The 21,621-nt window shown below is 43.9% G+C and overlaps 1 protein-coding gene across 4 annotated transcripts in view; it reads right to left on the bottom strand.

The window, feature by feature from the left end:
- Positions 1 to 21,621, bottom strand: part of KIAA1549 (KIAA1549 ortholog) — a 227,224-nt gene that overhangs the window by 96,520 nt on the left and 109,083 nt on the right. For 3 of the 4 annotated variants that reach the window (XM_050945445.1, XM_050945451.1, XM_050945455.1), the window contains exons 2-3: positions 12,507 to 15,290; positions 10,796 to 10,884 (exon numbers count right to left, since the gene is read on the bottom strand). In XM_050945445.1, the coding sequence (XP_050801402.1) occupies positions 10,796 to 10,884; positions 12,507 to 15,290 (2,873 nt within the window). The remainder of the gene's footprint in view (positions 1 to 10,795; positions 10,885 to 12,506; positions 15,291 to 21,621) is intronic. The other variant, XM_050945459.1, reaches the window with a different exon arrangement.

Raw genomic sequence — 21,621 nt, 5'->3', positions numbered from 1 at the left:
TCAGCTTGCATGCGGACATGGTAAGACATTGTCTTTGGCTTCTCCAGCCTTCATATACACAGTGCCCTCTGATGCTTCTTCCTGTTAACATGCAGCAGCAGAAGCCAAGCCCCCCATCCAATTCTCTAGGATGATTGCTTTACCCCTCCCCCCACGGCTTGGCTGGTAGCTGGGACGATTCCTGCTAGCCAAATGCAAAAAAGCTTAGCGCTATCCTTCCTCCCCTCCCCCTGCTTGGCTACGTGCAAGGAAGGATTTCTTTTAAGCAACAGCCCAGTAGGAAAATGTCCATCTCTGTCCCCTTAATTAAATTCCTGACTTTCAACCAGGTTACCATGAACGATATCACTTTGCTGAGGATAACAGAGTGAGATAAAGAACTGATGTTTCTTGAATGCCAGCAATCACTGGGACCATACGCAGCTATGCTTTGTCATGCAATGATACCCGATTACTTGCTACATGCATGGCGTGGTAAAGTGTCCTACCACGGTGGAAGGAACAAGGCTGCCTTGCCCAGAAACCTTTTGCAAAGGCTTTTGGAGTACCTCCAGGAGCGCTTCATGGAGATGTCCCTGGAGGATTTCCACTCCATCCCCAGACATTTTAACAAACTTTTCCAGTAACTTTACTGGCCGCGAATGCATCCCAAGCCCTCATGGCAAATCAATCATTAAAAAACTCTTGCTTTTAAACCATGTTGTATATTTACAAAGGTACACTCACCAGAGGTCGCTTCCATGGCTTCACTGTCTGGGCTAGTGGCTTGGGAGGGCTGGGAGGGTAATTCTGTCTGAGTTACAAAAAGCTCCTGGCTGTAGGGGCTAACAGAGTGCTGTGTGCTCGCTGCAAGGTCGTCCTCCTCCTCCTCCTCCTCTTCCCCCTCTGCAGAATCCTCAGCCATGATTGAGATTACAACCCCCACCTCGGAATCCATGGACAGGGGTGGGGTAGTGGTGGTGCAGCCCCCTAAAATTGCATGCAGCTCAGCGTAGAAGCGGCATGTTTTCGGCCCTGCCCCGGACCTTCCGTTTGCTGCTTTGGTTTCCTGGTAGGCTTGTCTGAGCTCCTTAACTTTCACTCTGCACTGCCCTGAGTCCCTGGTGTGGCCTTTGGCCATCATAGCCTTGGAAATTTTTTCAAATATTTTTTCATTTCGTCTTTTGGAACGGAGTTCTGTTAGCACTGAATCCTCTCCCCATATAGCGATCAGATCCAGTTCCTCCTGTGCGGTCCATGCTGGAGTTCTTTTTCGATTCTCAGGAGACTGCATTGCTACCTGTGCTGATGAGCTCTGCGTGGTCACCTGTGCTGATCAGAGCTCCACGCTGGCCAAACAGGTAATGAAATTCAAAAGTTCGCGGGGCTTTTCCTGTATACCTGGCCAGTGCATCCGAGTTCAGACTGCTGTCCAGAGCGGTCACAGTGGTGCACTGTGGGATACTGCCCGGAGGCCAATATCGTCGATTTGCGGCCACACTAACCCTAATCCGATATGGCAATACCGATTTTAGCGCTACTCCTCTTGTCGGGGAGAAGTACAGAAACCGATTTAAAGAGCCCTTTATATCGATATAAAGGGCCTCGTCGTGTGGACGGGTACAGCGTTAAATCGGTTTAACGCTGCCAAAATCGGTTTAAATGCGTAGTGTAGACCAGGCCTAAGAGAAAACACATACGATAATACTCTTCTAGGGCAACGTAAGCATGACTTATTCTACAGAGATATTCTCTGCCTTTGATTAGAAAGAATTTGCAAATGATGAACCAAGGCTCGGAAGACTAGCTGCATTATTTATAAGAAGAGCTGACTCGTAGCAGCCTTAGGGCCAATATATCCTATCAGGAGCTCTGCAAGGCAATAGTGGACATGAAAGGAATGAATTTCAAAGAGAAAAATCATAAAAGGACAGGATATCAAATGTTTACTCCAGTCATCTTACAAATATTTAGCAATATGTTTGGTTTTATTGCAGTTGACATCATACCAGCAGAAGTTTCTCATATTACTGAAACATACAGGGCCAGTTCTCAGCTAGTGTAAATCAGTGTAGGTCCACTGAAGTGAACCTTTGACTTCAATTCAGCCATACAGACTTACAGCAGGTGAGGATATGGCCCATAGTTTGGAATCACTGGATTCATCTAAATGGAGAAGAGAAAGGACATTTAATTTCAAAATGATTTATTCTGCAGATCTACTGCAGAAATGCCTATTCCAAGCTACACCAACTATTAATATACATACAATGTAAAGTATATAAACAAATAATAGTAGTTGCCAGTCATAACTACTCACAATTAGCAAAAATAAATAATCCGATTAAAGAGTTTACCAGAAACCTAGACAGCCACCATTAACACACCATACCATATCACCTTAATCCACATCACTATCCTCCTTGAAAAAGCCCAGGAAGATAGAGGAGCCTTCTAAAACCAATTGCTTAGGCTAACAGAGGGATTTGAATCCAGGACCTAGACAGTTAAAATGATGAACTTCTACCATTTAAACCATAGGACTAAATAATGTTGCAGAAACTCATAAACCTCTTATGTGGACCAGCTACCAGATGGCGACAAAGATCCACATTCTTAAGATAGGTCTTCACTTCAGAGTTAACTCAAGTTACAACATTTGAATTTCTCCACTTGAGCTAGCCTACCTTGGGTGACGGTAACCACACTGCAAAGGTAACTCTAGCTATACTAAAATTACTGCATGCACACAGGTGTAAGGTTACCAGATAGCAACTGTGGCAAAAAACAGGACGGGGGGGTGGTGGTGGTGAATAGGAACCTATTAACCCAAAGAGCCCCAAAAAACGGGACTTTCCCTTTAAAAATGGGGCATCAGGTCACCCTACGCAGGTGCTGTAATGAGCCAAGTGAGGTGTTAGGTCTTCTGGGGAGCAGCTCATGCAGACTGTCATACCTGAGAAAACTCTTTATGCTGACCAGCTGCTCCAAAGCACCAAGAGGCAGTACTGCAATGTAACGCAGACCTGGGATGACCAGCAGTGGACACAGAACTTTTACCACCTTCCTGGAGGTGTATGAAGAGCTTTTCCCAGCACTTTAAAGGCAGGATAAGCAGATGAGACAGGCCGTACTAGTATGGAAGTGTGTTGTTATTGCTCTCTGGAAGCTGGCGACCACAGACTGATGCAGGTCAGTGGCTAATCAGTTTGGCAACAGGAGGTCAATCATTAGTGCTGTGGTGATGGAGGTTTGCAAAGCAATTATAGCTTTAGTGAATTATAGTTTGGTGAAGACTGGAAATGTTCATGAAATAATAGCAGTCTTCAAACAAATTGGCTACCTGAACAGTGCTGGCATCATTGGTGGTACAAGTGTGCCCATTATCTGCATGCTCCACAAGGACTGCATGATTACCTAAACCAGAAAGCATACTACTCCATTGTTCAGTCGTCCTTGGCTGACTGCAGAGGGAGGTTCACATGCAATTTCATGGGATTCACAGCCAGGGAGCATGATGCCAGTGCATTTCGGACATTCTGCCTTTTTGAAATTTGACAAGCGGGGACTTTATTCCCACCCAGTGGGATATCAATAGGATGTCTGTGTCCTCTGTTACTTTGACAAACCAGCTTATCCTCTATTGCCCTGGCTCATGAAGCCCTGCCCAGATGTGAGGACATCTGGCGGAAGGTTCATTTATACCATGTGCAGCTGCAGGATGGTGGTATATTTGGCTGACTGACGGTCAGATAATGTTGCTTACAAACCATTTAGACTGCAGCTTCTATAAAACCATTCATGTCATTGGGGTATGTTGTGTTCTGCACAACATATGTGAGGTTAAGAGGGAATACTTTGGGCAAGACTGGGGCAATGAACACACTGCTTTACAAGTCTGGCACAGGCATCTGATGCACAGATACAATGTGCATCAGCTAAGGTTGGGCCTGGAAGAGATAGGGAAGTAATGGACTCCTTGGTTTGGAAGGTGAAAATAAGATAGGTAAGCATTTACTGTAATGGACTGCACTTATATGAGAATCACGTGCTTGTATATGTATTGTCAAGCTATGAGAGTATTAAAATCATAGAAGTGTAGGACTGGAAGGGACCTCACTAGGCCATTTAGTCCAGTCCCCTGCACTCAAGGCAGTTCAATACGGTTCCGCTCTGTCTTGTTCTCAAAGTACTTACACATCAAGGGACTGTACAGCAAAAGATTTTATTGAAAGACTAACAGTGCCAGTGCAGCTGTCAGAAGGCAGTCCAGTGCACAGGAGGTGCAGTACCACATCCCGTGTAATGAAATTGCACATCGTCAGAGTACTTGCTGTCACTCTGCTGTGTCTGCACAGGGCAGTGTGCGCAGGGTACAGCTGACCATGTGCCCTCCCTCTCATCTATGGACTGGGTTATCCCTTATGCAGAGGTCACTGGCTGCAGGATATGTTAGTGTGGAGGGGAGGCAATAGCAGGAGGCTGACCTGGACAGGATCCAGACCCAAGTTGTACTGAAACCTGCTGACCACCAGTTCCAGCAGGTGCTCTGACAGATCCCTCTACTCCTCATGGTCCTGCTCCCTCATGGTATAATCATGGGTGATGTTGTCTGCAGCCACCTTCTTCCTCTCCAGCACCCCTCAGCTGCAGCCTGGTTCTGCCAATCCTGTTCTATCATCTCCCTAGGAGCTCAAAAAGGCAGTCTCATCTACGGACAAAGTCCCTGTGCAGCAGGTTGTCCTTTATCCTTTTTCTTCTGTTTCAGAGGTTCTGGACCCTGGTGTTCACAGTCAGTGGTCTCCTAGGTGGATGTCTCACCTGCACTGGGGCAGATGGTCCTAAAAAACAATACATTATTTTTCTGCCCAGAGGGGGAAAAAAAGAAAAGTTTCTCCCCTTTAACTTCACAGCGAGGGAAAAGTCACAACTTTTACCTCCTTGGCATTCACTGTCCTCCATCAGGGCAGGCTTTAGGCCAATTCAACCAATTCCCCTGAATCGAGCCCTGCCCCTAAGAGGGCCCTGCGCCCAGGCCCCAGTACGGCGTACGGGCCGGTGTGCTGTACTGGGGTGGCCTGGCTTTCCCAGGGGGCAATTTAAAGGGCCTGGGGCTCCCAGCAGGGGCTGGAGCCCCAGGCCCTTTAAATTGCCACCAGAGCCCCACTACTGGAGCCCTGGGGTAGGGCTGCGGGGCTCTGGGGGCTATTTAGAAAGTCCGGAGCTTCGCTTGCTTCTACCGCCCCGGCCCTTCAAGTAGCTGCTGGAGCCCCGCCGCTTCCCCAGGGCTCCTGTGGCTATTTAAAGGGCCGGGGTGGTAGAAGCAGGGGAGCCTCAGGCCCTTTAAATAGCCCCTGAGCCCCGGGCTGCTGCTGCTACCCTGGGGGGAGGGAGGAGGAGGGGGCACTCACCGTACAGGGTGAGCTGTACCTGCACCCTCACCTGCAGCCAGCCCCTGCTGCACTCTCTGCCCGCACCAGCCCTGCACCCCTGCCCTGCCTGCACTAGTTCATCAGCAGCCAGCCCTGCACCCGCTGCCTGCAGCCAGCCCATCTCTAGCCAGCCCTGCACCCCCTGCCCTGCCTCCAGCCAGCCCTGCACCCCCTGCCCTGCCCGCACCAGTTCCTGTCTGCAGCCAGCCCTGCACCCCCTGCCCTGCCCGCACCAGTTCCTGTCTGCAGCCAGCCCTGCACCCCCTGCCCTGCCCGCACCAGTTCCTGTCTGCAGTCAGCCCTGGACCCCCTGCCCTGCCCGCACCAGCCATACACCCCCTGCCCTGTCTCCAGCCAACCCCTGCCGCATCCCCCTGCCTGAAGCCAGCCAGTCCTGCACTCCTTTGTCTCCAGCCATGCCAACCCACGCTGCACCCCCCTGTGGCCCTGCCTGAAGCCAGCCAGCCCACCCCACAAACCCTTGTCTCCAGCCAGCCCCGCACCCCTTGCCCTGCCTGCAGCCAGATCCTACCTCCAGTCAGCCCCTGTCCTGCCTCCAGCCAGCCCCATGTCCACTGGTGCCCTGCAGTTCCCAGGGCAGTAACCCTGCACACCTGCTTCAATGAGGGGGGCAGGGAGCAGCTGGGACCCACACATGTGCACATCCTAGGGTGACCAGACAGCAAGTGTGAAAACTCGGGACAGGGGTGGGCAGTAATAGGATCCTATATAAGAAAAAGACCCAAAAATTGGGGACTGTCCCTATAAAATCGGGACATCTGGTCACTCTAGCACACCCCCAGGGAGTAGTGGGGACCCACACATATGAAACAGAGCTCATTTCTAGTTCAGGCCCATCTTTTTTAAAAAGAACTTTAGGTAGGGTTAACATACAGCCGTATTTTCCTGGACATGTCAGGCTTTTTGGTTCTTAAATCGCCATCCGGCAGGAAGATACAGACGTATGGTAACCCGATTGATACAAAAAATACATACATCCCTTAAATCAGAACTTTTTATAGGAAACCAGTTGCTAAGAAATGAAAGGCTTTTTTTTATGTTTTTTTTTTTTAAAGTCATCCCTGCCGGGGCCCCGCCAAAAATGTTTGAATTGGGCCCCACACTTCCTAAAGCCAGCCCTGTCCTCCATCTTTGCATTTCTCTACTCTGAAGCTGCTCAGTTCCAGCGTTCCGTCCCCTGTCCCCCGACAATGGCAAACGCTTTATACAGTCACACAATTTTTTTTTTCATTTTTTAAAAGGGGGGTTAGGGACAGGCCTGGGACGACAGAACATTAACCCCATGACAGTACTGTTATTGCAAACTGTGCTGGCAATGGAAGAGGTGAACCTGTCTGAGATCACTGATCAGGTGTTCCAGGACTCTGGAAGATAACCACCTATCTATGCCAGGAAGCTGTTTCATCATCTGGCGAGTGATGGGCAGACTGATGACTGGGGACTGGGGACTAGTGAACTAATCTGGGACAACATAAACAGGATGCTGAACTAGAGGCAGTAAAACAGAACTATCACAGATGTGGCTTTGCAATCTACCCCCTTCCACTCTGGCAGCCAGACCACAGACCAATATTTCCAAGAGACTTTGCAAGTGCTCTGGATTTAATACTGACAAAGACCATGCAATAGACTTATTTCCTAGGCTAGTGTTTTGTTTTTTAAAGCTTTGGCTGCCTCCAAAAACATAATACTAGGGTAGTGTGAGAAAAAACACATCGCCGTACACGCATTCTGCAGACATGCTCGTCTCACACCCATTGCTGTGTCTGCAACCATTGCTTGGCTTGTATTAATAGCCACGGTCTGGCACACCTGCAGGGGTATGCACCACAAAAAAAAATCACTGCTTGCATGTTTAAAATCTTGTACAGTCCAAGATGAATACTGCATGGGGGAACATGTCCAGTTGGATGATATTTCTCCCCTTACCCCTCAAGTGAACCTGAAACCAGTATAACATAAAAGCCTACCCTCTAGCACCCAACACCCCCCATACAATAATAGCGATTGGTCCTAAACAGGCAACAACAGCCCCTTTATGTTATCATATCCCCCCCCAGCCATAACCAGGGCAAGTCACTCACTCCCTTACCCAACTGAGGTGATGCTGGTTCCTCTGCAGCATTCTCCCCAGTCCTTTTCTCCATCTCCTCCCCAAACAGGTCCTAGAAGTACTGAATGAGGTCAGACTGGCTGTGAGTGGATGTGGCAAACATCTGCTCTGCCTCAACTGAGATTGCTGTGGCTGGTGCTAACTCTGGCTCCCGTTCCTCCTCTGAGCCCACGCACATTCCAGGGGGCCCTTGAGGTGTCGGGTGTACTCAGGCTCCATGGTTGGGACACTGCTGAACACCCAGTGCAGCTCCTCAGAGAATGGGGACATTCTAGGGGAATCATCAGGCTAGGACTTGTGGTTCTTTGCCTGGCAGTACAGGTTCTTCATGAATTTTATCTTCTCTAGTCCCGTGAAGCCCTAGACGGACTAGAGGAGGTAGCATTATAAGACTTTTGATGTCTGGTCCTGGATCTGAAGCCATTCTGACTGGCTTCACACCACAGGGTCCACAATGCCAGCTAGATGCATGCTTAGGGTGCTTTACCAGATGCCATCTGATCTGAAGAAGTGCAGAAAGCTGCGTTCTAAGGCAGTGTCTGAAAAGCAAAGCAGGCTATTTATACTGGCTGGAGGTAACTTTCAGTCCTGAACCAGGGAGCAGGTAGGTAAACACAACAAAGGTCCCAAGGGGAATTCTAGGACAGCATTAGAGACCTGTCAGCACTCAAGCAGACTCTAGCTGCATCCAGGCAGCATGCAGTAGCTTGAGCATCAGCAGCACTCATTCTTCAACCAATACCCTGACAAGTCCAGCTATCTTGAGTTTAAAACATCACTGTGCACGAGCTAGAAATTTGTGAGAGCAGACAGAAACAAAACTTGAGTTATAACTCAAGATAACTTTGCAGCAAAGACAAACCTTTCATATGGGTTGCACTTGCAACACAACTTGATGGTCAACACATCTGAGATTTATCCAATCAAGGGAGGCTTTGCTAGACTGTATAAAACTGTACAGTTGTAGGGCCAGTTTCTCTTTAAACAATGATTATAAGGAAAGCATGAAGGCTTGAGGAGTTAATATTATCCCAGATTCAAATGATAACTGAGTAACTAACTCCCTTTGTGACCTTGGGGCAAGCTGCTGGATCTTCTTGTGCCTCAAGCTATGTCTTCATTGCAAGTTAAATTGATATATACACTCAGATTAACACAGGGTTGTGTTAACTTGAGCTTTAGCTTACCCCCTCCGCAACAGGTCAGGAACATCAAGTTACAAGCACCACTACACTCAAGTTAAGGGTTTGTGTACGTGGACAGGAATCAAGTTACTATAACTCAAGTTAACTAGGCAGTTAAGACAAGCCTTCAGCCACCCAGGAAAACTGGGAAAATTAAAAAAGAAATCTTGCACAGAATGAGATGTTGCATCTGTGCTGAGCTATTATGGTCAAATTAACAGAAAGCTGGAGAAAAACTCTTTGTTTATAAAACTTGGTTTGCTGAATGGACAACACTGAGTATAAACAGCAGATGTTTTGAATATTCTTCAAAATATTCAGTAGAGTCAACAATAATAGTTAAGAATGAAAGAAAGCTAAGCCAGTAATTCTTAAGGTAAACAGAAATACACCCAAAATGCTAAGCTGAGCTGGCCCCAAAGAGTTACTGTTAGCATTACTATGTTAATTACCATTAGTCTCAAAATGTAACATCCCAGAACAAAGATACAATTGAACCCTATGTAATAAACTGTAAATTAAACTTTACTCAGTCTTTAGGGGCCAGATTCTTCCACCATTACATAACAATGGTAATTATTTCAAATTTTAGAGTATCTGATTGTGCAGAGACTAAAGTCAGCACTGTGTCTGCCACCCAAAAAACTACTTCTAGGGTCTGTCAAAGAATTTTTTTAAAAGGGGGCACTTTTTGCTTAATGCAGCCTTTAATATAAGTCCCAATTTACACTCATTTTTTAGTCTTGGGAACCATGTTGAAACGTTATATAAAGATGACAAGTAGTAATTCTTCTGCTCTACTCTGGCGCTTAGGCCTCAACTGGAGTATTGTGTCCAGTTCTGGGCACCACATTTCAGGAAAAATGTGGAAAATTGGAGAAAGTCCAGACAAGAGCAACAAAAATGATTAAAGGTCTAGAAAACATGAACTATGAGGGAAGATTGAAAAAATTGGGTTTGTTTAGTCTGGAGAAGAGATGACTGAGGGGGGACACGATAACAGTTTTCAAGTACAGAAAAAGTTATTACAAGGAAGAGGGAGAAGAATTGTTTTTCTTAATCTCTGAGGATAGGACAAGAACAACAGGCTTAAATTGCAGCAAGGGAGGTTTAGAAGGACTTTAGGAAAAATTTTCTGTGAGGGTAGTTAAGAACTGAAATAAATTGCCAAGGGAAGGTGTGGAATCTCCATCATGGTCTAACCTGCTCTTAAAAATCTCCAAACACCTGTCAGGGATTGTCTAAATAATACTTAGTCCTGCCATGGGTGCAGGGGACTACTGGACAAGATAACCTCTCAAGGTCCTATGATTCCCAAACTTGATTTGCGCCCCAACCTGGAGGAGGTCTAAGCCTTTAAAACAAACAAAAAACAAAAACACAAACTTCAACATCACAGAGGAGAGAGGGAAAAACACTACTGAATATCCCAGACTTACCTATCTGTAGACTTAAATATGACATTTAACAACTTAAAATTATTTCCTAGGCTCTTCAGCCTACCAAGTCTTGAGTTCAGGATTCCACATTTTCCTGCAAGCACTGATATCACTAAAACATAAATGAGCACAAGCTATGGAGAAGGCTCCCTGCCTTGTTTTAAGTGCTTGGGATATCATCAGCTGGCACTGGAGAAAGACAGAGCCCTGAACTGATATTTTAGACAGTATAAGCTTTTCAGTTCACCTTTCGATATTAATCTATGCAGGGGTTCAAGTGAATTTAAACAGGTGGGGGAGCTCTCAACACAGCAGCCAATAAAGAGGGTGAGCTGTGGGGGAGCACTGCTTATTCCAGCCAGAAAGGAAGGCGCGCTTCCCTAAATCTGTCACATTATAAAAATGTAAGTAACAATTCATGTTACACTTGCACTAAAAATGCAAGAAAAGATGTTTTATGTATATGGTATTCCTGTTTAACCTCAAACAAAATTCCTCTGTGCTTTAGAATCACCAGGTTTTTGTATTTTTAATTATTTTATATAGGAAAATTACAAACAAAAACAAAAGCACACCATGCTATAGCATTATACTAAGCAAAGAACATACACATTTGGTACCACTTACCTCCAGTTCTACTGATCGCCTGAACTGAACTCTCAGCACTTCTTTGATGGAATCACTGACATTTTCTAGCACAGCTCTGCGGGCCAGCACTGGAAATTAACGAGAGTCAGTAAGTACATTTTAGCTTCATCTATGGTGCTTTGGTTCAATGTTGCATTTTCAGTTGTTTGATGCATGACAAAGGAGGTAATGAGGTGAAGTGTGTTGAAGGCATAAGACAGAGGGATAAGATGCAGACAGAAGTGCAATTATACCCTGAAAAGGTGACTTTATAAATAGCTTCATGGATTCTGTGGTTATTTTCTCTCAACTTTTTCCACGTCAAATTTGTTCATCTGCTAGTAAAAACAATTACCTTTGTAACAGATGGACTAGAAATTCAAACTGGATCTGAAAGGCAAACTGCATTCTTTTTTATCTGAGCACTTGTAATAAAGATTCTGCTGTTGTAATACAGTTAACAATCCTGTAGATGATGCATAAGCCAGAATAGAATGCAAATCACTGTCCAATAATCATGTTGGATATACACTACAAATAGGCATTTAAAAAAAACCCCAATGTTATTTTTGTTTAAAAAAAAAAAAAAAGCAAGCAAACACTTCACTGATTACACATGGAGGCAGACTGTTGAATACGAAGGTACTTTAAAAACACTCACAGGTGCATTGCTAACCATAACCACACTTCAAATTATGACAGTGATTACTGAAAGCAACTGTAAAATGGCATCTTGGTGTTTTGTATTTATTCTCTATTAAATATTTGCATAGTAAAACTGCTCTGTTTACAAGTCCTTCCCCCTAGTCCCTTCCCCCCACAATTTTTCTTAATTAACATTAGCACAGCCAACTCACCCTCGTATCTGGAAAAAAAATTAAACTCAGTTCTTTCTGTTTTGTACATCAAACGCACACATTCTGACCATAAAACTTAAATGGACATTTTTTCTTGATTGTCATTAAATATGGCTCCTTCACAACTGTAGTATATTAGCTAGGCAGTAACAAGGAAACTTTCTTTTTAAGCATACAAAGTTACTTTTCTGATCATAACCACACCAAGTCCAACTAAAATAATCCAAATACAGGTATGTAGCTCATTTTCACATGGCAAAATAAAATGTTAAAGATATTTAGAAAAACTGACTTAGGCTTCACATGTTCTAAAGTTTATTTTAAATTATGGCATTTATAAACAGTCCCAATATCTTCAAAGAGAAACTTATTCCACCATGCTATTAAAAGACTCTGCAAAACAGTTTTGTAAGAATACTATAAATTTAACACCAAAATTATAAAGGAGCTGCAATTAAGCCTACATGTATGCATGATCAATTTTAAAGCACCATTTGCACTCCACTTGTGCACAAGGGGCAGGTTTTGCACAGCTAAATTTTATAATTTGTATGAGCAAGGGATACAAACCAAGCTGTATGCATGGAAATATAGGCTGAGTTTTGAACATCTGGCCCTTCATAACAACTACATGTAAACAAGTCTGTAGGTTAACATTTAGTAATCTACATTCCATGCTGTGCTCCTTTCAAATGTTCATTGGGCGCCCACATAGGTGTAATTTAAAGGATAAGATTAGCATTAGAAGGTGATGTTCATTTGTGATTTTTTTTGTGGGGGACGGGAAGAGAATGGGGAGTAGTTTTGAAATAATTTTAAAGAAAAAAATTGAAATAAAGTTAGCAATATCTTACCAGCCATGATTAAGTAAGTATCGGGAACAGTGATGTCACAAACATATGGTTGTCGGGTTGTGGTCATGGCAGAGGAGACAATAATAGCTTCAGATGGAGTCGTGGCCACTACAGCAGTAGAAGGGAATGAGGAAGTACTTGAGTTGCTCTCAGTAGTTGTACGATGGCCAACTATGCTACTAATGCTGGTAGTAGTAGCAGTAGTAGCACTTGTTCTATTGGTAACTTCAGTTACACTAGCTTTTGTTTGTGTGCCAAATTCAGCGGAAGTGTTTATGGATGGAGGCAGCTGTGTAGGTACAAATGATGTGACCACAGAAACTGACTCTGCAGGTGAAGCGGTAATGCTGTTCACATCTGTATGCAACAACAGCGTATATGGATTTGTTGCAAAATGTGCTGTACTAGCAGTTGCCTTGGAAAGAGATGTCAAAAGCAATGTGTGGTTAGCAGTAGCACCAGTATCCTCATCTGAAGCTGTAACAGTTGAGAGAAGGGATGAAGATACGCTTAAGACAGGAGTTGTCTGAAAGGTGGTAAACCATGAGGTCAATTGTGTTTCAACCACCAAGATATTGCTGGTGAGAATAGATTCTGAGTCAGAAATGGACAGCACCAGTGTAGGAACTGCTGATTCAAGGGAGAAGAGTGAAGACTCTAACTGAGAGGTAGCTTCTGTGAAAATTGAGGTAAATGAAACTTCAGAATCCATTAGCAAGACTGACGTTCCTTCTAGTAACATGGAAGAGTAAGAGTAAAAACTTGATGATATTACTTCAGGATTGTGTGTGTTTGGAACAGAAAATGTATTTGAATAAAGGTATGAAGTCTGCCAGGGAGAGAGATGAGAAACCTCTATGCTTGTGCTGTCAGCTGCAGGAAACTCAGTTGAATCCCAACTAGAGGAATCATCAAAAACTACCGATGGCCCCAGCAGTGTAGGGAAGACCTGAGGTAATAGTGTTGATAAATCACTTGGCATTCTTGAATAAAAGGTGGATAAAGATGACCAGCTGCTAGGTTCAGAGAGAAATGGTGTTGATAAAAGGTTGGATGAAAAATCTGAAATATTTATAGATGATTTGTCTGTTGAAACACTTGCAGGTGTTTTGTCAAGCAAAAGTACAGATTCTGAGGGCATAAATTCAGGTGATTCCAGCAGGCCTGTATGTTTGATTGTAACTGATGGTACATTCTCACTTGTGGTAAACACGGATTCAAGGAGAACACTGGTGATATCAGAAGGTTTTGCTCTAATACCAGATGTTAAAATAACGGTTTCAGTAATAGGGACGGGGAATTGAACAGAAGTGATATCCAATGATATTCCCTCAGAGGGCTGTCTGTAGGAAGGAAATATTGTTGTACTCATTATGTTAAGACCAATGTCCACACCGTTTGAAAAAAATAAGTTTGATTCAGAGACTTCTATAAGTCTTGAAGAAAATGAAACAACAGGTCTTGATGGAAAAGTAGTATCAAAGATTTCAGGAGTTGACTCCTCCAGTTCATACAAGTCAGTAACTACAGTTGTAAGTGGAGTAATGCCTTTTTCCCCAGAGGCTGTGAATGATAATGTTTCAATATAATCACCTGAACCCACATCATGTTGTGTGTGTCCTGCTGATAAGACTTGTTCTGGTGGAACTGAGGCAAAGTCACAGTACGAACATGAAGCATATGGTCTAGTGAAAGGCACTGGGCTTATGAACTCACTGAAGAGCTCAACTTGACTTGGTATTTCTAAATTGCCAGGCAAATTTGGTGTTGTACTGGAGGATTTATGGGAAAACACCTGTGTAAACAAGTCATCAGTAACAAAAGTATCAGAGTCAGTGGAACCAGCAGCTGAGTGAACTGGGAAAGACACATATGGAAGACTAATTGAAAACAACGCAGGCTCCATGCTGGTTACCAAAACAGGTGCTGCCCTAGAAATGCTTGCAACAGAATAGGTCCTTAGATCCAAAGTTTCTGTTGCATCGCTATTCACATCAGGGTAAGCTTCAGTGTATTGATCAGTACTTTTTGCCAAGGCATCTGGCATAACTTGGCTATTCTCATTCAGCTGTCTCGTAAGAAGAGAGGACCCTTCTGAAGTAGTATCAAAAGGCAAAAACAGTGAGGAATCTGAACTAGATGCATAGCTTCCATCTCCATTTCCCACCAGTCCAACCACCACTTCTGATGTAGTGGAACTTAAATAAATATCTGTATTTGTGGGGTACAATAGCAAGTCTCTGCTTGTAGTCGGAATTATACCATCTGGAGCAAAAGGCTTCAATTGTGTGAAAGCACGACTGTGACCAGAGGCAGCACGTGATGTTGTCATTTGTTGTGCTGTTTTCATTTCATCATATGGCAACAAAAGGACAGATAACGAAGGTGTTAGCAACACAGCTTCTAAGGTTTCTCTTGGTGGCTCTACTGAATTATCTGAAGGATACTCCACTGTAATAGACTTTAGTGAAGGAGTCCACTGTTCATTCAGAAAGGAGCTAATCAATCCATCGTCACTTAAATATGCTTCATTGCTAGTTACTGTGACATCTCCCACTGGCATAGTTCTTTCTTCTGAACTTCTGCTCATTATTTCTTGGTCAAATGAAGTCACATCAAAGGGAGTGGTAAGTGACGATAAAACCACATGAAGAAAATTATTTTCCTGGGCTTCTACTGTGCTTTGTGTTAAGGCCATGTGTGCTATGCTGCCTACTGTACTTTGATGTAGTTTAGATCCCACTGAGAGTAAGGAAAGATTTTGCTGCTCCAAGGATACACCATCTGAAAAATAAAAGACAAAAGTTTTATTACAGTAATACATTCCATAAGGGGAGAGTAGCTTAACGTTAAGCTCTTCCCAATCCACATCTGACTCAGCATAACAATGATCTAGCTCAGTGATTGGCAACCTTTGGCACGCGGCTTGCCAGGGTAAGCACTCTGGCAGGATGGGCCAGTTTGTTTTACCGTCCGTGTACGCAGGTTTGGCCGATCGCAGCTTCTAGTGGCTGCGGTTTGCTGCTCCAGGCCAATGGGGGCTGCGCTAAACTGCGGCCAGCACATCTTTCAGCCCGCACCACTTCCCGACGCCCCCATTGGCCTGGAGTGGCGAACCACGGCCAGTGGGAGCCACAATCGGCCCAACCAGTGGACGCAGCAGGTAAACAAACTGGCCCGGCCCACTAGGGTGCTTACCCTGGTGAGCCGCATGCCAGAAGTTGCCGATCCCTGGTCCAGCTAAACCCACCAAACTGATAGCATTTTTAAAGAGACAGGGTGGGTGAGGTAATATCTGTTATTGGACAAACTTCTGTTGGTGAAAGAGATAAGTTTTTGAGCAACACTTAGCCAGGAGCGGCGCCAGGGTTTTTGGCGCTCTAGGCGGGAGTAATTCCGCACTCCTGATTGTTGGCGGCAATTCTGCAGTGGGGGGTCCGTCCGCAGCTCCCGGTCTTCGGGGCACTTTGGCGGCGAGTCCCGGAGCGAGTGAAGGACCTGCCGCAGAATTGCCGCTGAAGACCCGGAGCGCGGAAGGACCCCGGCCACCGAATTGCCACTGAGGGTGGCAAAATGCCGTCCCCCCAAATCCTAGCACCCTAGGCGACTGCCTAGGTCGCCTAAATGGAAGCACTGGTCCTGCACTTAGCTCTTCTTCAGGTCTCTGTAACTTGAAAGCTTGTCTCTCTCACTGACAGAAGGTGGTTCAATAAAAGATATTATCACCCACCTTGTCTGTCTAATAACTGGGGACCAACAGGGCTACAAAAACACTGCAAACAGGATCTTGAAAGGCAGTAACTTTATTTTCAACTGTCTTTTTCATATACTATAACATGCGCCAGCTAACATTCTAAGTATATAAAGTGAATAAAAAGGCACAATACAGAGTGAATTTGATGACAATATATGCCTCCAGACCAGTGGCACCGCTATGGGCACCCGCATGGCCCCACAATATGCCAACATTTTTATGGCTGACCTGGAACAATACTTCCTGAGCTCTCGTTCACTCACTCCTCTTCTCTACGTATGCTATCTTGATGACAACTTCATTATCTGGACCCATGGGAAGGAGACTCTGGAAAAATTCCACCACGATTTCAACAGCTTCCACCCCACCATCAACCTCAGCCTGGACCAATCTACAAGGGAAGTCCACTTCCTAGACACCACGGTGCAAATAAGTGACGGCCACATTAACACCACCCTATACCGAAAACCCATCAACCACTATGCCTACCTTCATGCCTCCAGCTTCCATCCCGGATACACCACACAATCCATTGTCTACAGCCAAGAACTGAGGTACAACCGCATCTGTTCCAACCCCCCCGAGACCAACACCTACAAAATCTTCACCAAGCACTCTCAAAACTATGATACCTGCACGAGGAAATAAGGAAAAAGATCAACAGAGCCAGACGTGTACTCAGAAGCCTCCTACTGCAAGACAAACCCAAGAAAGAAACCAACAGAATTCCACTGGCCATCACATACAGTCCCCAGCTAAAACCTCTCCAATGCATCATCAGGGATCTACAACCCATCCTAGACAATGATCCCTCACTTTCACAGGCCTTGGGTGGCAGACCAGTCCTTGCCCACAGATAACCCGCCAACCTGAAGCATATTCTCACCAGTAACTACACACCACACCATAGTAACTAACTCAGGAACCAATCCATGCAACAAACCTCGATGCCAACTCTGCCCACATATCTACACCAGCGACACCATCACAGGACCTAACCAGATCAGCCACACCATCAACGGTTCATTCACCTGCACGTCCACCAATGTAATATATGCCATCATATGCCAGCAATGCCCCTCTGCTATGTACATCGGCCATACTGGACAGTCCCTACGTAAAAGGATAAATGGGGACAAATCAGATATTAGGAATGGCAATATACAAAAACCTGTAGGAGAACACTTCAATCTCCCTGGACACACAATAGCAGATCTAAAGGTAGCCATACTGCAGCAAAAAAACTTCAGGACCAGACTTCAAAGAGAAACTGCTGAGCTTCAAAGTTTATCTGAAAATTTGACAACATCAGCTCAAGATTAAACAAAGACTGTGAATGGCTAGCCAACTACAAAAGCAATTTCTCCTCCCTTGGTGTTCACACCTCAACTGCTAAAAGAGGGCCTCATCCTCCCTGATTGAACTAACCTTGTTATCTTTAGACTGATTCTTGCCTGCATATTTATACCTGCCTCTGGAAATTTCCACTACATTCATCCGATGTAGTGGGTATTCACCTAGGAAAGCTCATGCTCCAATACGTCTGTTAGTCTATAAGGTGCCACAGGACTCTTTGCTGCTTTTACAGATCCAGATTAACACAGCTACACCTCTGATACATAATACAGAGAAAAATTATGAGCATCTTTGTGGACTTAATTTTGTTTTGGTTTTTTAAATTAGTACTACTGAATTTCCTTGAGTTCTTCTTATGCTCACGAGTAAAGTGAACACATAGTGCACAGTGAAATAGTTATGTAGTACATGCAGGAGAATGATACCACACCAATCAAGATATAATGGGCCAAGTTTTCAAAAACAGACTTTAAAGTTATGCCTACTGCCATCTGGACATGCATACTTGGGTAGACATCCAAGAATAATACTGAATTTGCAAGCACATTGCTGTTTAGGCATGGAAATATGAAGCTCAATAGCCCAATACAGGTGTGTTATGTTTGTTGACTAGCAAATTGACACATGCAAAACACATTGAGTTCTTTGGTCATAGGATCATAGAAAAGAAGGGCTGAAAGGGACCTCAAGAGGTCATCTATTCGCTGGATATAACTTTTTTTTCAGTCAGCTCTCCCCACCTGGCCACCCATGAACAGTAGGTGGCAATCACAGTCCCTCTGCCTGCACCACCCACAGAAAATTATTATAGCTGTCCTATGCAGAGCACTTCATTTGGTTATTCAGAAGAACTGTGCATGGCAGAGAGCAGCCAAGTTTTCTCATCTCTTCACAATCAGGCTGCTGAAGCAATCTTGTAAAATGGAATCTCTCAAAAGGATCCAATTTTATTCACAAAAAAATGTATAGAATTCCTAAATTAGCCATGGGTTCTTTAAAAACATTTTTCTGCCTGTGGAGCCTGGACTACAGCAACGAATAGTCCATGAGACCTTTATGTGATGAGGCAATTTCCTATATCGGTAAGTGTTGATCTATATATATAGCCCAATACTGCTTTTATTCACTATTGTACATGTCTCCCTGTTACATTACAGGAACTTGATGCAGTGGTAAGTGTCAGCAGTCAGCACAGACACAGATATTACTGCCCACGAGTAGAAAATCCGGTAATTCCCTTTATGGTGTAGCACGCTAGCGAGCACACCAACCTGTCTGGTGCACTATTGTACAAAACCTACTATACTTTCACATTGTCCTCATTTTAGGGACCCAGGGATGATGCTGGGGATCTTGTCCAAAGCACAGAAACCTGAAAAGACTTGGTAACGTTGCTGTCAAGGTTAACATTCATGTGAATGCCGATAGGCACTGCTAAGAGATGCCCTGCTCATGGCTCCTTGGCATGACAATAACTGTGAGTCCTTTCTCTGGGAGTAGGGCCGTTTCATGAGGTCATGTGTAAAGCTGATGTGTGTTCTGCTATTTAAACAACTGATACCTGAAAATATTTTAAAGGACTTACATTCATGTTAATTATGATGGATCAAGGGGTATGTCTGCACTCAATGTCAAAGCTACAGTAGAGCTAATTAATTGCTTTTAACAAGATATGAACCTATGTTAATGCTGCCATGTGATCCTCTCCTAGTCTCTGAGCACTATACTGTGACCATTTCATTTGATCATTACTCTGCACTCACAAGCCACTGGTAGAGTAAGTATTACTCTATTACTTCATTTGGAATACAGTTTTACTGTTCCCATCTACCAGGATCCAACTGGTAATGGCTGGATTTGAGCATCCATGAGAAAAGCTGAAAGCCAACTGTTAGAATATACCCTCATCTGAACATTACTTGCTTATTCTTCGCATGTCACTTTCCCCTTGCATGGTGGTGTTCCTGGGGTGAGATGGAGACCTATATGGCAGCTGTTTCAGAAACGTGTGTGCTTGTGTGAATCAGGAAGGCAGACTGTGTCTTGAATACTCCATGTGAGTTTCAGTATCCAAGTACTGACCCTGCAGCCAAACACAAGAGAGCTACCTCAGGACATTTCACATATAAAATAAGCCATCTGATTACCCTGCTATCCCACCCAACCCCACTGCTGTCATGGTAGTGTTCGTGGGATGCTACTGGCACACCACTGCATTGGTGCATGTGACAAAAGAAAATATACACAAGGCAGTTTAGTCACAGAAAATGAATTAAACAGTTAAGAAATATGATTACGTATCATCATACACAATGCGGTGATATAAAACAAAATGTGCTCTATAGAGGTACAGTAAGTTGCGCAGCTGGAGTTGTGTTTACATCCTGCTAGAGAATCCCTTTCATTCAATAACCTGTAGCAAGTCTTTGCAAAGGTAGCTCAAATGTCTGTTTGTTATACTTTCAGACTACCAACACCATCACCTTCCAAAAATGATGCTGTGACAAGCTGCTCCTTTTTGGTCAGTCTGGCAAATGCCCCAATATAATTTTTCAACTGGGCTGACCCCTTAATGTGATTAGTTTCATATCTGGTGATCAGAAAAATGCCAACAGATTAGAATTAGTATGCAGGACACTACTAATAAAGGATGTGTGCTATGGTAAAATTTTATTTTATGAAACTCATACACAGTATCTTGCAGCATATGCATTAGTCACTCAGGTAAAATCTGAACAAAGTTTATCCCCTGAGCCTCAATACAGGCAGAAGCAGTTATGTGGCCTTGGGTCACTATATGAACAGAAAACAGAGTGACCATAAAGCATGGACCAAGTATAAAATCACTGCATTACGGTAAACAATCTTTGGATTGTACCTTCCTTGGGGAAAAAAATCTGTGCAAGACTAATACCCATACATAATCACAATTGTATCCATGATGATTTTCTACTCAAATAGTTTTCATTCCATTATCTCTGTGAACCCAGTATACAGTGCAGTGTACCATATCATTATGAATCTTACAAAAGATTTAGATTCACTTGCATAGTAATTGGAATGATTGTGAAAAAGTGCCTTCCAATATGAAGGCCAGCACCTAGTCTGCTAATTGCTCCCCAGACACAAAGCTTCAGCAGGAGCTTTGGATACAGTTCAGGTTAACAAACTCCAGGGCGCATCGCTCCATCAGAAGAAGCCTCCTTGACATTGATCCATCTTTTGACCTGGTTTTTGTGCTTCTTCTTAATCACCTCTTGAGTGTGCAGACAATGACTAAAGAATAAAGTGACAAACTATTGACTGAACATTGTAAACTTATATAAGTTCTATATGTAGTATACACACATGCACACTAAGATTTACCTAGTGTTTCTATAACACTGTCCTCCTTTCTCATACTTTGTTCTCTGTGCACTTGCTTATGGCAATGCCAAACTTATCTTGAACACCCAAAGACTTTAGGGGAGGCAGTTCTTTGTTTTTTGTTTGTGACTTATATGTTCATCTGCATCAGCAAGACACATGTATTAGGCTTTGTTACCACAACAATCACACCAACTATAAAAATGTATACACTATTAATATCTATTATGAAATGCAATTACTACTACAATCTACTTACTGTGTGCAATTATGAGCTGATCTCGTCAAATGTCCTGGGAACACTGGTCCAAATCTATATCTGCTGATATTTATGCCCATTCCAGAGACACTGGAATCACTTTCAATGGTGCTTGCACTACCTCTGTGCATCATCCAGAGATTCATACTGAGAACTCTGTTGATTTTTGGCATTATGATAGTGATAGAAGAATGAAAACTAAGCAAATTCTGCTGGAAGCAATCGAGAGTTGTTGCGGGACATTGTGTTGTAAAAACAGTTGCAGTACTGCAAGAAACCTAATGAGCATGCAGGCTGGCAATATAAGCTTATATATACAAATATAAGAAGGTGGGGAATGTTGCTCTGAATCCAGGCTGTGACTTTGTAATAGGCATTTC

The sequence above is a fragment of the Gopherus flavomarginatus genome, chromosome 1 (assembly GCF_025201925.1).
Source record: "Gopherus flavomarginatus isolate rGopFla2 chromosome 1, rGopFla2.mat.asm, whole genome shotgun sequence".
In the NCBI taxonomy this organism is placed as follows: domain Eukaryota; kingdom Metazoa; phylum Chordata; order Testudines; family Testudinidae; genus Gopherus; species Gopherus flavomarginatus.
The sequence above is the reverse complement of the archived record's forward strand: the minus strand, read 5'-3'. Positions and strand labels throughout refer to the sequence as shown.